The sequence below is a fragment of the Microcaecilia unicolor genome, chromosome 4 (assembly GCF_901765095.1).
Source record: "Microcaecilia unicolor chromosome 4, aMicUni1.1, whole genome shotgun sequence".
NCBI classification, from domain to species: Eukaryota; Metazoa; Chordata; class Amphibia; order Gymnophiona; family Siphonopidae; genus Microcaecilia; species Microcaecilia unicolor.
This window is the reverse complement of record NC_044034.1, coordinates 97,144,377-97,161,521: the sequence shown is the minus strand read 5'-3', so window position 1 is coordinate 97,161,521 and position 17,145 is coordinate 97,144,377. Positions and strand designations below refer to the sequence as shown.

The 17,145-nt window shown below is 41.4% G+C and overlaps 1 protein-coding gene across 1 annotated transcript in view; it reads left to right on the top strand.

Moving 5' to 3' along the window:
• The window catches only part of COG3 (component of oligomeric golgi complex 3), a 155,623-nt gene that overhangs the window by 110,434 nt on the left and 28,044 nt on the right, over nt 1-17,145 (top strand). Inside the window, 1 exon segment of the mRNA XM_030200514.1 lies at nt 1,066-1,186. Coding sequence (XP_030056374.1) covers nt 1,066-1,186 — 121 coding nt within the window.

Sequence of the window (17,145 nt, the reverse complement as noted above, 5' to 3'; positions counted from 1 at the left end):
CATTTGTGCAGTTAATACCTGTTTCTCTAAGGGTTAAGAGGTATTATGCATGCAGAGAAATGCTGACCTCTTTGTGTTTACCAGATTGATATGAGTGCTGCTTACAGGTGATAGATTTTCAGGAAAACCATCTACTAAAAATTAAGTTTATGCATTGTATTACTCTTCCAATTCTGCCCTGCTTCTCTGGAGCCTATTCAAAACCTACAGAAGGTCCTTACAGCATTAATGTAGTTGGGCAGCCATGTATTAAATGTTGGTAAGGATGGGAGGGAAGAGGTTCAAATTTTGCTTAGATAGAGAGAGATGCCAAGGAGAGCAATTTACTTGGGACATTTTGCCACTTTCTCTCAACCTAGCCAGTGATCCACTCTTAGCTTAACTCCCTTTGCCACTTTTCTCTGCCAGCACTGTGACTATGAATAGTTTCAGATCTCACAGCTAATGCTTCCTGCATGTTGATTTAGCAGCGGGAAGTGTTGGCTGTGAGATTGGTAGTTGCTTGTAGTTGCATGCAGGCAGAGAAGAAACTGAATGGTTGCATATGAGTCTATGCCAGTGATTCCCAAACCTGGTCCTGGAGGCATCCCAGCCAGTCAGGTTGTCAGGATATCCACAGTGAATATTCATGAGAGATTTGAATGTACTGTCTCCACTGCATTGAAATCTCTCACGAATATTCTTTGTGGATATCCTGAAAACTTGACCAGATGGGGTGCCTTCAGGACCAGGTTTGGGAATCACTGGTCTATGCCCATCCTAACAAAGTGTTGATTATTGGACTGAGTGCTTTAATTTGTCAGTAATTTGGAATATGAAATATTTTTACAGGGTAGGGATGCAGAGATAACGATGGACAATTTTTATGGTTACCTATCAGAGAATAAATTAGCCTGATGCACAATAGTCTGTGCAGGACTTTAGTGTTGTCAGACTGGTTCTAAGACCTTGCATTATTCTGATACTGTGTATACACAGTATTTCAATGGATTATATGGTGCATTTTTGCTCATCCTGGTTGCAGTTCTAAATGTGATACTCATCTGTTTTCTTTCTTTAATCTAGACACAAGTTGATGGACAGCTTTTCTTAATTAAACATCTCTTGATTCTTCGGGAACAAATTGCGCCATTCCACACTGAATTCACTATTAAGGAAATTTCCCTGGATCTTAAGAAAACTCGAGGTACAAGCAGCAAAGCTGAGCAAGCTAGTGCTGTGCCACCCCTGCATAGCTTGTGGTTTATTGTATGTTCATATGCAGTGACCTTCATGTTTGCTGCATGTACTTGCTGGTTCAGATCAGAATGTTCCAGTGACTAATCCATTCTAATAGTTACCATTGAGCAGAGCAGATCAGGATACTTTTCTGTCACCATGTTGTGTTGTGATTTTTTGCTTCCTGAGTCCTGACTTGTTCTGTTTGTTTATGTCCTCCTCTTTATTCACTTTGTAACATTTTTATCTCCACTGACCTGTCCATTTTTTCCCTGGTACATGTAGAGTTATCAGCTGGCTCCAGTTTTTTTTCCAGGACAGGCTGATTCAGTCCTGGGGTCTACTTTTTTTTCTTGCCTGGACTTTGTAGTCCTGCTTTTCTTAGCAAAATTAGAACTACACATGCCTTTATGCAGTGGTAACAGGGAGGGAAAAAAGAAAAACAGAACTGGATCAGCAGCCCTGAAAAAATTTGAGTCAGATGACAATCTTGATTGTATGGGTATCTTAGCGAAATGAGTACTGGCAAAAGACCATTACAAAGCTGTTCTGTGCAGCTATGGTGATATTGTAAATCCTGTGACTGGAGGGCTGCTTGTCATCATTAATCCAGCCTAACTTTATGGGACCTTTCTTGTATTTAATTTATACATTGTCCTGTCCTGCTTTTACTACTTCACTCCTAGTGTCTTTTATTTGGTGCTGTAATTTGTGACCTGCTGTCACTATCGGTTTTTATAATTTGCTCTTGGCTATTAAGGAAGGCTCTTCTAATACATGGGCACTTGGATAGATATGAAGTCTGAGTAGCTAAAATTATAATGGTGATTAGGAATACTCACTTTTTTCCTTTTTGATGTATTCAGATGTCTAGCACCTGAGAGGCTTAGAGGAACTGGGAGAGAGATTCATGGGAGGGGAAGAGAGCAATGGGAGCTGTTGGTGGAGGACTTACAAGAGCTGTATTTGATGGAGGATTGGATGTATGAAAGGATAGGGGCAGAGGTTTGGCAGCCAGTTCCATTGGTACTAGAGGATTTAAATCTGTACACAATACTTAACAAAACATGGAATGCTAAGCAAGGACAGTTATTTAACTTACGGGCTTGACTGATGTCAGGGACAGCTTCAGCATCACTCATTATCTTTGAATGTAATGGAGACCTGCTCATATGACTTTCCATCTAATGTTTGTATAGTCAGAAGGTGGTGTAAGCTTGATTTTCTGTAAGGAAACTGATATTGCAAGATCATTATCTCTCTGTCCTCCTCCCCTCTCCAGTAATTTTTGCCATCCAGTCAGTTTTGTTTGACTTTGTGCCAGAGATGAGTCTGCCTAGTGTAGGATTTTGTAACCAATGCTAGAAATACCATGGCCAGTTGGGTTTTTAGTATATCCACAATGAATAACGCGTGAGATAATTTACCCCATGCAGACACTGAAAATTCTAAAAACCTGGCTAGCTGTGGGGTCACAAGGGCAAGTTTGGGAAGTCTTGCTCCCTCTCAAGTTCTTCATGTCTCTCTGATAGCCCTGACACTTTGTTTCCTTCTTTCCTAGAGGAACAGGCTGAAATAAATTCAAGGTGAATACAAAATTAATAAATAGATAATAATAGTGAGCTAGCTAAGTAAAATATTTAATCCAAAAATGATTCTAAAAAAAAATAAGCCAAACAGACATACTCAACAATACACAAAATAGCATATACGAGTCAGTTGCCATACATGTTTCGATACTAAGCCTTCCTCAGGGGACTTGGTTTTCTCCAAGAACAAGGACTGCTAAATACTGTGATATGGAGTGGCGTTACCAATGGAGCCTAGCGCAGGAAGCGCTACTACAACAACTTTTCTAGAAGCCTTTGAGAAGGCTTGGTGTACATGCATGCCTGTTCTGCTTCTGCTGTCAAATGGGACCTCCGTAGTCATAATTTTTCTGTGGAGCTGATCTGATACCCTTTTTCAGTCTTTTAAGTCCTGCCACATGGATTACTTTATGCTGGGCTCTTGATAGTGCCCACAAATGCATGCTGAATGCCAATTCTATAATGGCAGCTGGGCGCACAAAGTTAGGTGCACTCATGCTAAGTCAATGGCAGGAGTAACTGGGCATGGCTAAAAGCTGCATTTCACACGTGTAACTTAGTATTCTGTAAATTAAATGCATAAATGAGAGATATGCCCATGTCTCACTCGTGTATGCCCCCATGCAGCTGTACGCTTGTGTGCTACTTCATATTTTTGACACGTGCACAGTTATAGAATTGCCCTTCAGATGTTTATTGGTCATTGCAGCATATCTACACAAACTGTGTTTCTTTATTCGGATGATTGGCTGGTAAAGCATACAACTCAGGAAGGGGCAGAAAGATCATTTGCTCTACCATTTATGTGCTGGAGTTGCTAGGGTTCGTCATAAATTTTCCCAAGTCATACCTAAGTACAACATCCATTGGAATTCATAGGAGTCTTACAAGACACGACTCAAGCAACTGCTTTTCTTACACAGCAAAGGATTCCCAGGTAAGTACCTTTGGCTTTTTTCTCATAGTTGATACTGAAAAGGGACAGCCAGATAGTATTTGTGGTATTTTGCAACTACATTTAAAGCGTATCACATATATACAGGTACTTATTTTGTACTTGGGGCAATGGAGGGTTAAGTGACTTGCCCACAGTCACAAGGAGCTGCAGTGGGACTTGAATTCAGTTCCCCAGGATCAAAGTCCACTGCACTAACCACTAGGCTACTCCTGCCCCCCCCCCCCCCCCCCCCCCCCACCGGTCTGGCATTACTCCTCCAGCTCCCTCTCTGCCAATCCTCCACACTACAGGAGACTCTGCCATGTCTGGAGCGATGCTGGACCTGTGGGGGGGGGGGGGGGGGGGGGGACAGGTGCATACAACGTCAGGCAGCCTCTATCTACCATTGTGTGGCCCCGGGCCCCTCCCCTCCCTACACCCTTCCACTCTGCATCCATGATCTTTCCCCTCTTCTACAGTCTCACTCTACCTTTGTCTCCTCGGCCCTTTTTTCTTTTGCTTTATTGCAAACTGCTTTGCTTTGCATTCCAGCTAATGGTGGTATATCAAGTTCAGGTAATTAATAAACAAAAATAACGGGTTGAGCAAAATTTTTGTTTCCATCATTATTATGAGAAGAACACATCGCACATTTATATTGACCTACAATGAATGGGGATGACTTTGTATTTAGAAGGGCAGAAGGAACAAACATGTCTCAGATTGCATTCTTTTTTTGTAGGATCAATAGTTGCTTAAAACCAAGCCTTGCATTATGTGCCAGGGTTCATGTAAAATAATTTTAATTTCACTAGAGATGAGGAAAACAGCTTGCACAAGAAGAAACAGCCTATTGGCCCATGGCTTTGTCACAGGCTTTATATAACACACTTCTCTAGGTATCTTTTGTCTAGAAATCGCAGTCTAATATTAGTAGCCTATCATTCAGACACTCTACCAGTGCTAGAGCCTTCTTAGCCTTAAGAACTGACTGATCTTTAAGGCTTCTAACATGGTAGCTGTTGTGTAGTTTCTTTGTCAGTGGTTTTCCAAAAATTGTATCAGACCGTCCTGTTTTTTTTTTTTTTTTTAATTAAAAATATCAAGGCACGGGATTCCTGTTGAGCTATAAGTCATTTGGAATTTTAGATGCTCATCCAATAGATAAAGCAATGCAAGAAAATCATTAAGCTGTTGATGATTCTCCTCCTGTATCAATAGTATATCATCTATTTAGTATTTCCATAAAACAATATTTTCCAAAACGAATGATCGTTAAACTTTTGTGACAAACTTCAAAAAAATGAAAAAGAAACTTAAAAATAACATTAAAAAAATCCTTCAGTGGACAAGGTGCATGTTTTCTTTTTCATCATTTAAAATTTTTCCATTCCTTTCCCCATCCCATTTTGAACGCCTAGGTTTAACCACCCAATATAGCCCAACAATAAACAATCTCACTGTCTCTGGGCATAAATTGTGTGAAAAATCAAGTCCCCTGAGGCAGGCGAGTGCTGAACATGTTGGGTATTTGATTCAAATATGGATGTTTCTAATTAATTTGTATGTAAATAAGTGGATGCTGTTTTATATATATATTGTTGAACATGTGTGGGTTTTCTTTTTTTTTTTTTTTAAATCCTAGCTAGTTCATTGATGATTATTTATCACTAGTAAAAGAGGCCCGTTTCTGGAGCAAATGAAACGGGCGCTAGCAAGGTTTTCCTCCCCAACACCCCCCTTCTCCCTCCCTACCTACCTACCTGCCGACCCCTTTGTCGTTCTGACGCCATTGCTCCGCACCTCCTGAACGCCCTCGGTGTGTGACGCCATTGCTCCGCCCTCGACGTCATCACGTTTGACGTGAGGGCGGGGCCCCGAGACTTGGCGATTTTGGTGGCTTCACCACCACGAACCCTTCAAACCCGTCTTGAAGGAAGTTACGTCAGTGGCTTGACTTCACTGACGTCAGTGTCTTCAGAACATTGAGGGTGAGTTTTATTATATAGGATGTGTGTATTGGCTTTGTATTCCCCATGCTTTTTTGTTTGTACATAATCACCAGTGCAGCAGGGTTAACTCTTTTTATTTTCTTTTTTTCCCCCTGTCTATAAAGGAACAGGCACGTTCAATTCTGTTAAACTCTCAGTGAACGTTGTCAAAAAATCCCAGAGGGAGAGACAAAATGTAGAAACTGTACTGAAAGAGTCAATCCCTGGTACTGTGAACCACAGGGAAGGGATGTTGAGGGAGAACGTACTGCAAGCATATTATTTCTTCTAAATTTTAAATTTTGAAATAGGGCAGAAGCGGAGGATTCAGTGTAGGCTGAACCAACAGCCAAGCAGAATTTCAGTGAGTCAGACTGCTAAAAGCGGCTCACCTGAACAGCTCTACACATCATGATTTATCCTCCCCAAATGTCACCGTATTTTAAATATTTTTTGTATATATTGAGTGAATGTCAAACCTTTTATTCACAAAACTAACTTATAATTTCAGGAAGTATTTTTTCACGGAGAGAGTAGTGGATGCTTTGAATGCCCTCCCACAGGAGGTGGTGGAAATGAAAACGGTAACAGAATTCAAACACGCGTGGGATAAACATAAAGGAATCCTGTTCAGAAGGAATGGATCCTAAGGAGCTTAGCCGAGATTGGGTGGCAGAGCCGGTGGCGGGAGGTGGGGATAGTGCTGGGCAGACTTATACAGTCTGTGCCAGAGCCGGTGGTGGGAGGCGGGGCTGGTGGTTGGGAGGCGGGGATAGTGCTGGGCAGACTTGCACGGTCTGTGCCCTGAAAAGGACAGGTACAAAAGGTAGCACATATGAGTTTATCTTGTAGGGCAGACTTGATGGACCATGCAGGTCTTTTTCTGCCATCATTTTACTATGTTACTGAGTTCTCCCTAAACATACCTAATTCCCCAGAGTTCACATGGAGGAAACAATTAAGTAGTACAAATTGCTGAAAGCACAATCAACACAATAAAGAAAAAGTGAGCAAGCTTTGACTGCTGCAAAGCCTTTTTAACTCTCAAAACACGACACTGATATAAGAACCCCACAGGAACCAACTTATCTGAGCTGCAAAGATTCACTGTGGGATTCAGACGCGTCCAACAGAAATTCCTGATTCAAAAAAAGTTCTTTTTTTTTTTAGCTGAAAATGGACATGCGGCAAAATAAAAATTAGCGTGCGTCCATTTCGGGCCTGAGGCCTTACCGCCACCCATTGACCTAGCGGTAAAGTCTCGTGTGTTAACCGGGTGGTAATTGGCAGGTCGTGAACAAGTCTTATTACCACCTGGTTAGTGCCGCACTCCAGAAATTTTCCGGGGCGCGTAGTGGGCGTGCGTAGAAAATGAAATTACCGTCCGGGCCAATCTAATTTAATACCGTCTGGGCGATAATTTAATATTGACGTGCATAGAACGTACGTATGTGCCTATGCAGCTTAGTAAAAGGGCCCCTTTATGTCTGAACAAAAATGCTTACCATATAGGATCCTGTGTCACAGTCATATGGCAGTATTTGAAATGTGGAACACAAGCTGCACTTACTGTATTTAGCTTTGTCTCATGCCATATTGGTAAGTTTGGATGAGATACTGATTAAGGGGCTTGTATATTGAGCTATGCTAAAAATTAGCTATGGAGAGTGTATGAATTACTAATCTTAACATGGCTTATTTTGTGTGGTATCAACTTACAAAAAGGCATTCACGTGGTAACACACTTTAAGTTCAGGGCTGGCTTAGCTATCAGGCAGATCAGGCAGTCACCTAGGACTTCTGCTGTTGGTAGCAGCAAAAAGCAGCTGCAGTGAAAAAAAAGCCTAGCAGATCCTCACAAACTCAAAGACCTGTCAGAGCATACTTTTACATGCAGGGATGGCGAGCAGTTTTCAGTTGGCCCATTTGCCCAGGTAAATAGCTTTTGGAATTATCCTCATTGGAGCTAATTTTACATCCGGGTACCTTGTTTCTCTTTGTTTATTTATTTCTTTTATGTACTCTTTGGACAACACAAGATCCCTTTATCTGGCATAAAGCAAGTACAGGATTCCACAATAAGAACACCATACCAAAGTCAAACATAGTAGATGACGGCAGAAAAAGACCTGCACGGTCCATCCAGTCTGCCCAACAAGATAAACTCATATGTGCTACTTTTTGTGTATACCCTACCTTGATTTGTACCTGTCCTCCTCAGGGCACAGACCGTATAAGTCTGCCCAGCACTATCCCCGCCTCCCACCACCGGCTCTGCCACCCAATCTTGGCTAAGCTCCTGAGGATCTATTCCTTCTGAACAGATTCCTTTGTTTATCCCACGCATGTTTGAATTCCGTTAGAATTCAAACATGCGTGTTAGAGTGATGGTGCAGGGATGCTCTGCAGTCTCAGGACCTGGAAAACTTGCCATTATTGAAGGAGCCATGTCTGCACTGTACCAGAAAATTCATAAGGAGAATGTCAGGTTACCTGTCTGACCTAAAGCTGAAGCTTAATTGGGTTATGCAGCAAGACAGCGATCCAAAACAGAAAAACAAGTGTGCAACTGAATGGCTGAGGAGAAACAAAATTAGTTTTGGATTGGCCTAGTCAAAGTCCTGATGAGCCCAATGGAGATGCTGTGGCAGGACCTGAACTGAGCAGTTCATTCATGAAAACCTATGAATGTATTTGAATTATAGCAGTTCTTTAAATAAGAGTAGGCTGATTCCTCAACAGCAATGTGAAAGACATACCAAATATAGGAAGGATTTTGGTTACAATTGTTGCTGCTAAATGTGGTGCAAGAAGTTAAGTTTGACACATAGGTGATATAAATGTTTGACAGCTTTGTTCATTAAATAAATGAAGTAATAATTTAAAGACTGTTGTGTTTTACTCGGCTTCCCTTGTCTAATATTAAAGATCAGAAACAATTCAGTGTGACACATATTGCAACAGTGGCATAGCCAAGGGTGGGCCTAGGGCCATCCACGTTGCGCTGAGGCCCACCCAGAACTGCACACCTATGATGTGGCTGGCAGGGATCTCCAAGCCCTACCAGCTGAAAATGCCCAACAATTGTCCCTCCTACATACCTTTTAAATAGCATATCTTCGCCTGCAGTGAGCAGCGACTGATACATACTCCTCGCACTGGAACCCACAGCCTTCCTTCTGATGTATTCCTTCTATGCGAAAACAGGAAATTGCATCAGAGGGAAGGCTGTGGGGCCAACATGAGCAGTGTGTATTTAGTTGCTGCTCGCTGCTGATGAAAATCTACTATTTAAAAGGTATGCAGGAGAGGAGGATGTTTGAGGGACTATATGGCATGCAGGCAAGAGAGGGAGAGACCAAATCACTTGTGGGCCAAGGTGAAGTTCTGTCCACCCAAAATAGGGTGTCTGGCTACGCCCCTGTATTGCAATAATAAGGGAAATCCAGGAAGGGGGGAGGACGACAAAAAGTTGTACACATCACTGTTTGTACATGTGGCTTGCACTTATCTGGTTGAGTGCCAGTACTCGGCCCTTAACCGGTTAAGTTAATCCAGACAAAGATAGGACTGTTATTTATAAGGTTTTATTTGTCCAGTTACCTTAACTTCCCATAAGATATAGCTGGTTTCTGTTTTGATCTTTAAGAGGAGATGTTTAGTGGCACTATCGGGATAAGTTCCACTGAATATCCCCAGATAGCCAGCTGAGCGCCATTTAACTGTGTAGGAGCCTTTCCTACTTGGTTAAATGGTTTTGAATATTGGCTACAGTTTTAAATTTATTCCAGTATTGTACTGGTAGCCAGTGAAGATTTTGCAGAAATGGTATGATGTGATCACATCTCTCATAACCTCCTATCAGTTGTGCTGTGGTATTCTGAATGAATTGTAGCTGGTGCAAACCCTTTGTACAAAAAAAAAAAAAAAAAAAAAGCAAAAAACAAAAGAAATAACATTTGCAAAGCACAAACAGAAGAAACACAAATGTAAACGTGACAAAGAGTCCCAACAAATGAACCTTGATGATTATGTTGAGTGAAAGACTCGACTCTATACGAATTCATGTTTTGGCCAGAGACCTCCTTCAGGAGTCTAAAATCCAAAGAAATTATAAACATATTCACACCAAAATGAAATGGACATATAAAAACACTGCATAAACTCTGCATATACAAAGTATAAATATATAAAATACAAAAAATTCTAATACAGAATTAGAAATAAATATATAAATAAACATCCAAGACTAACAATAACAAAGTAAACATACCTGATCTCGCAACTCTTACTTAAAGCGCTGCTAAACATGCGTATACACCTTTGGGATACTATACATCATAAAGACATATAAAGATTGATGAGTACCAAGAATTACAGAAGAAATTATTGTATAATATATATGTGAACCAATTGTGTGTGGCATGTAAAAACCAGAAATAGTGATGAGTGATTATATGTAAAGTGTGCAAAAAATGGAATTTAAACAGCAAAAGATGCATGACACCGTTTATCTGTGAAAAAGATGTGTATTGCAAGAAAGATATAATGACTGTGTGGTTGTGGGCATAAAGAATACATATGTATACATGTATATAGAGCCAAAAAAGATGTTGTCCTATCAAGCACAACTAAGAGGCTACTCACCATAAATTAAGACCAAATTGAATGAACGGTTTTATGCAATAGGCTAAAGAAAGACTGCTGAAAAAAAGTAACCAAAGCAAGTGCAACCAAGTCATTATAAAATAGTAAGTAAATAAATGTGTTATAAAAAAACAAACAATGTGCACATGGTGTTCTTTTGTGTTATTACTGTTTTAAGTGTTTTTATTATGTATGTGAATTTTGTGACCCGCTTTGGTCTCAGGCAGGATATAAAAACCTACATAAATGTTATGGCATGAATCCCTATGACATGACTTGTCTTCTCAATGTATAGAGAGACAGCATACTTGCTGCACATAATAGAGAGATCTCCCGAAGGTTGTTTGGATTTGGAGGATTGGTGTAAGATTCCTGACTTGTGATTTAAGGGGGAGCTTGTAGCTCTCAAAAGGGATTTTGATGTGAGGTATATGACTGCTTGTATTAGGGACCCACAGGAGCTCAGTTTTTGTTCAGGCACAGTTTGTTGTTTTTTGCCCATTCTTTGAATTGCTGTTAAACAGATAATCAGTTTATTCAGGGCTGTAAGTAAGTCTAGTTAAATGGGTATGAGTAGCTGCACGCCATCTGCATACATGTAAAATTGAGTATCCTTTGATGGAATCAGCTTGGTTAGTGGCTTAAGGTATATGTTAAATAGAATAGGCAATAATATTGTTCCTTGTGAGCACCCTACAGGCCAGCTGACATGATGGTGATGAGGTGCTGCCAAGCAGTATGGACTGTTGGCATTTTGCTAGGATCTGAACCAGGCAAGTACTGTGCTGTTGGTATCTTTTTTTTTTTTTTTTTTTTAGTAATGCTAGCATGACATTGTGGTGCACAGTGTCAGAAGCTTCTGAGAAATCCGCATTCTCTGAGAACAAATAGGACATTGTTTCTCACATATGGGTGATGTCATCTGACGGAGTCCGGTGCGGACACAGCCCAACATATCTGTTTAAGAGGCCTGTGGCAGGTTCCCACTGTGCATGCACAGAACTAGCAGTCTTTCATTTTCCGCAGAGCAGAAAGGTTGCATCTGTGATCTCGGGATTTCACACATTTCTTTTTGTGATGCCTTCCCTTGTGGGTTTTTGCACTCCTTCACATCTTTATTTTCTCTAGTTCAGTGTGTGTCCTAGTGACTTTTGTGCATTTCTGACTTAAAAAAATAAGTTTTGGCCCTGAGGCTGCCTTGGGCCCAGGTTGAGCTAGTTTGCATTGACAGTTTTCAGACATAGTCTAACTTTACTCCCCTTACCCACAGAGCCCTTTGATTTGGGATGTTTTCCACTACATGTCCCAGAATTCACCAAGCAGATTTAAGCATTGTGCTTGGTATGTCAGGCTTATTTTGGGCAGTGACCCCTGTATCTGGTGTCTCCACTGCTTGTGCTTCACACCATGGAGGAGTGTGCATTCTACGTCTGTAGTGCATGTGTCCGAGGACCGGCACTGTGCATCTCAAAGAGGCATTGCCATTGCTTATCCTCAGTGCATGCTACTGGGAGCTCCAGAATATCAGTATCACTGGTCTCTGAAAGGCGCCGGTGCCAGGAAGATCGTTAACCCTACTTGGTGATGGTGCCGAACTGCCCGGTGCCCGCCGGCTATGACCTGGCCCCTTCGACATTGACAAATCTGAAGGTTTTCTCTGGGCCAGCTCACCAGTCATTACTCATGCCTGACCTTCATGAGGAGATCCAGGCCATGCTGAAGGAGGAACTGGGGAGCTTCTGCAGATGCAGAGTGCTTGGGCATTGAGGGAGCTTGCACCAGCCACAGTGGAGACTCAGTCTGGAGAAAGGTCCCAGATACCACAAAGTATTTAGGCATCGAGTGTGCTTGCACCAGCCAGCCACAGCACAGTCCCACATGCCCGAGGAGGATCAGACCAGAGAGAAGTCCTAGTTGCTGGTCCCGAGTTGGGCATTGGGGTCAGCGAGCACACGACCGGTGCAGTCCTTGATATCGGAGGAAATTTCTCCAGGCTCTGAAGGCAGACCTGTACCTCAGCATTCTTCGATGCATGGCCATCAGTCTGGCAGGGAAGCACAAACTCGTACTTTCTGTGATTTAGGCCTTTCCTGGGAGTCTGCGGGGGATCCACAGATCTCCTGTGTAGAGGAGTCCTATGATATACTATGATCCCTCCCAATCACAAGAAGGATGTAAGTTTCCTCCTGATGGATATCTTTTGCGAGCTTTGTACAGGAAATGACGGAGGCCATTCCTTTTAAATTGAAGACTTATTGATTACTGTTCTGGACTATAAATCTCCATCTAGGCGCTTCTGTCTGTCCAAGTGGCACCTCATTAAATAGAGACTTTTTTACAGAAGCCAGAAGGTCCAGTTACCACATCACTCTTTGGTGGTTGAGTCTGTCCTTGAGAGAGTGCGGAGTTCAGTGTCAGTCTCATAACTCCTGCCCCTCCAGGCAAGGTGGCCCAAACCCTGAACTTTGGGAGGCAGCTTTATCAGACTTCAGTGCTTGTCATTTGCGCTCTTGTTAGCAGACTTTCTCCCCATGGATAAGGCTGCTGAGTTGGCAAGCTGAACAAGAAGCAAGTTTGTAGATAATATCTAACCAGAGGCACCTTTGATGTTTTGACATTATGTCCAGACTCTCCACTCTGGTGTGGAAATGCGCACATTTTCCTGGTTGCACATCTCATATCTTGATGTTCCCTGCTGAGGAAACAATCTTTTGGAGGACATGGTAGAAGAGGTCGCTGACCACATTAAGAATTACACAGACACCATAAAGTCCCTCTTTCGACTGCCTCCAGTTGTGTCCTGGGAGATTTTTGGGTGGGCCTAGAAGCAGTGTAGATTTACCCTTTCTTCCAATTCTCCTCATCATATTCAATTCCAGCTCTCTTGCCCGCCTCTTCAGTGTACCCAGGAGGCCCAGTCTGCTCCCCAGTTTTAGCAGGGAGCAAACTTTTGACTCTCTCCTGGAGAACATTGCTGCCATAGAAGTAAAGTCCCAGATGATCTGCCAGTAGGTGGGAAGCTGAATAATTTTTCCAGGAAAGGTGGGCCTTTGCAGCCTCTGTCCCTTGGGTTCTTTAGATAGTCCAGTTCAGATAGGCTTTGAATTGGCAAAGGAGACCATAAGCTTGCCCACCAGTACCTTCATAAATCAGCTGTCTACACAAAGAAGAATTTGCAGAGCAGCTCTCTGTCCATCTCAAGGCTAATGCTGTAGAACACATTCCACCACAAGAGTGGATGGGATTCTATTCTAGATACTTCCTTGTGACAAGTAATAACAGGGGAATTTCTTCCCATCCTGGGCCTCGGGGCCATGGACAAAATATCTAGTCAAAGAGAACTCCAGGATGATTTCCCAGATTATCCTTCCTCTCATGATTGAAGTCACCAATTGGCTATGCTCTCTGGATTTTAAGGAAGCATGCACTCACGTTCATATTCTTCCGAGCCACAGGAAGCATCTTAGATTTTGGGTGGGACAATATCACTACCAGCTGTGTTTGACCATTTAATCTTGTGTTGGCTCCCAGGGTGTTAACACTTCCCACGTTTATAATGATCCGCAATGAAAGGGGATGGCTTTGTACTTAGAGGGCAGAAGGAGATCCAACAGTACTAAAACTGAGGCAAATTTCCTGTCTCAGTTTCTGTGACGATCATCTAGTAGGAATATGAGGACTGTCTCCTTTTCATAACTGGGTCTGAATCCAGATTGGCATGGATATATAGAGGCATATTTTCAAAGCACTTAGCCTTCCAAAGTGCCATAGGTTTCTATGGAACTTTGGAAGGCTAAGTGCTTTGAAAATATGCCTCTTAGCCAGTTTCTCTCTTCTAGCCAATGGTTGAGCTGAACGTTATACTCAGACTGTTTGTTCTATAAGTTTTCCTAGCCAATCCTGGTTAAGGTTGTACTTTTTTTTTTTTTTAAATAGCAGAGGATGCACCACTGTCCTTTTTAACGCTGTTGTTAATTGCCCATTAGAAAGACAGGAATTCTTATTTGTGGTCCCTTCTTGCCTACTACAGTGTCTTAAGTTGTCGGCTAGTGAAGGATGCATAATAGGAGGTGGTTACTTTTTCTTGGTTATAGCTCTCTTTTTAAAGGTGGATGGATGTGGCGGGGATCTCCTTTATGATTGCTTATCCAAGGATGGGAGTCCAAGACCTAGGCTGGTGGGATTTGTTCTGTAGAACTGTTTCTTACCCAGGGACAGAAGAGAAAGATCACTGTCTGCAGTAATCCTTTGGATGTCTGCCAAATGCTCTGTCTTCAGATTCTTCTCTACTTATCTCTGCAGTGAGATGCTGCTGCTTCCCATCTGCAACACTGAAAAACGTGTTCTTTTCTTTCATTTTCAGTTATGAATATGTTAAATAGCCCTGGTCATAGTACAGTTCTCTCTTATCTGGAAAATGGTCCATTTTAGACTGGCTCTGTTTCCTATCTTAAAACCCATTTCCAGCAATGCTAGGACATTACCCCTTGCTATGGCTTTTTAATTTCATCAGGCATCTCTTATGAGAGAGTTTAACAAATTAATTTTGGAAATCCAAGTATACTGTATGAACCAGCTCTCCAACAATATGTTTACGCCTTCAAAACAATCCTAATAGTTTGGTGAGGCAAGACTTCTCTTTGCTATATCCGTATTGGTTCTTAATATGTTTGTTCTTATGTGAAATAGTTTTCTTCTTAATAGCTTCCAGCAGTTTTCCCAGCACCAATGAAAGGCTCAGAGATCTGTAGTTTCCCAGGTCATCCCTAGAACTGTTTTTAAAAATTGGTGTTAACACTTGCCCCTTTTTAGTCTTCAGATACGCTGCCAGATTTTAGTGATAGATTACTAAACTGGTAGTGGTGTCTGTGCTACAGGGTCTTTCTTTACCATTGGACCAAAATGCTACTTGTAGGAGTATAAATCTAAGGGATGGAGCTTGTGCACACCCCTATTTGTAAATCATAAATAAAATAAATGAAAATAAAGAATATGTGCATAGGGGTAAACTGGGTTTTCTTTGTATATTGTGTGCAATTTGCTTTTGGTTTAAGACTGTTTCTCAAGCTGATTTTAGCCAGTCTGTTTTTAGGATATCTGCTCAGTATGTGTACAAGATTTGTTTGCACTGCTTTCACTGTACATGTAACTCGTAAGGCATATTAAATTGTGGATATCTTGAAAACTGAATGGGCTGGAATGAGGGTACTCTAGCAACAGCATGAGTGACACTAGAGTACTATATAAATGCTATAATAATGGAAGAGAAAAGGCCACTGAATGTAATCTTTTTAAACTATAAAAATGAGTAAAACTCTTTATTGTGATTATTGTTGATGCAGTTTTTTAAAAAAGGGCAAAACTACAACATCCTGGAGACAGACTAGAAGCAACATTTGTGGCTCCTCAAGGAGGCCAAAACACACTGTCTTCTGTAATTGCATGTAAGAGCCACTTGCATGATCAATACTTCAATCTGGCACTTTGTAATGTGTTGTTTTATTATGTATATAATTCTGTTCCTCGCTTAGAATTTTATGATAATGCAGGCTATAAATAAAATTTTAATATTATTTGTAAAATTCTTATAGGAGTGGAAGGTAGTCTTATAGTTAGAGCAGCAGACTGAGAACCAGGGAAGCCAGGTTCAAATCCCACCACTGCTCCTTGCGATTTTGTGACAATCACTTAACCCTCCATTGCGTCAGGTATAAATGTAGAGTATAAGTCCTCTTGGGAGAGGAAAATACATACAGTACTTTGAGAGTAAATTGCTTTGAACTGCTGAAAAAGGTGCCAGTTAAATCCCTACCCCTATGCAAACTAACATGACAAAATTAGAATGAAATCAACACTTTGGGGGGGGGGGGGGGGGGTTGGCCTGCAATGTGTCAACAAGATAGTGGCATATCGATTCTTAAAAGGATCATTTTTAATATTTTGGTAAGAATATTGCTGTACAAATTAACACGATCATTGCTTACCATAGAGAGCTGATTTTGAAAATGTTTTAAACTTTAATTCTTTCCTCTATTTTTAAAATGAAATTCTTGAAACTTATTCTGTTGGTACTATGTTAGTAGACATTTTGTTTCAGGCATCACTTCAAGAATCGGGAGCTTTGTGTGCAGTGGCATCAATGCAAGAAGTATTTTTGCAGATAATAACATCATAGTTGTGGTACCTTGTTTGAAAGAAAAAGATTATTTTTTAAAATGTATACCTTTTCTGAAATCACCACTTATTGTAGTAAGTGGATGCAGTGTTATATTACAAAAATAAGCAATCTTGTAATCCTTGTCCAGTGTCCCAGTGAAATTGCATGCACTCTGTCAGTTTTCTATAGGCAGGATGTAAATCAGATCACCAACAAAAAGCATTGAAGGAGGGTTAAAATCGTCCTACCCTCCTCCTCCAAGTGGGTACTATAGAAAATGTTCCTCTTTACCTCCTTGTTTCCCTTTTCTAGAAACAAAAGGGTTTCCCCAGAGTGATGAGGAGAGATGCTTTATCCAGGTAGTCAGCATAGCCAGCTGGTCTGGAGAAGCAGCTAAGACCATTTTCTAGTTGATGCTTGAGCACTTGAGATGTTTTATAACAGCTATATAAAATGCCTCGCAGTTGATTGTTGTGTGAAGTGATGGGACTTTTGAGTGTTTAGACTTTGTCAGAAGGTGCTGTTGAAGTGGGTGACTCTCTGAATGGGCATCATGTGTGTTTCCACTTGCATTCCATCTCTTGTGATAGTCGACATTTTGTTTAG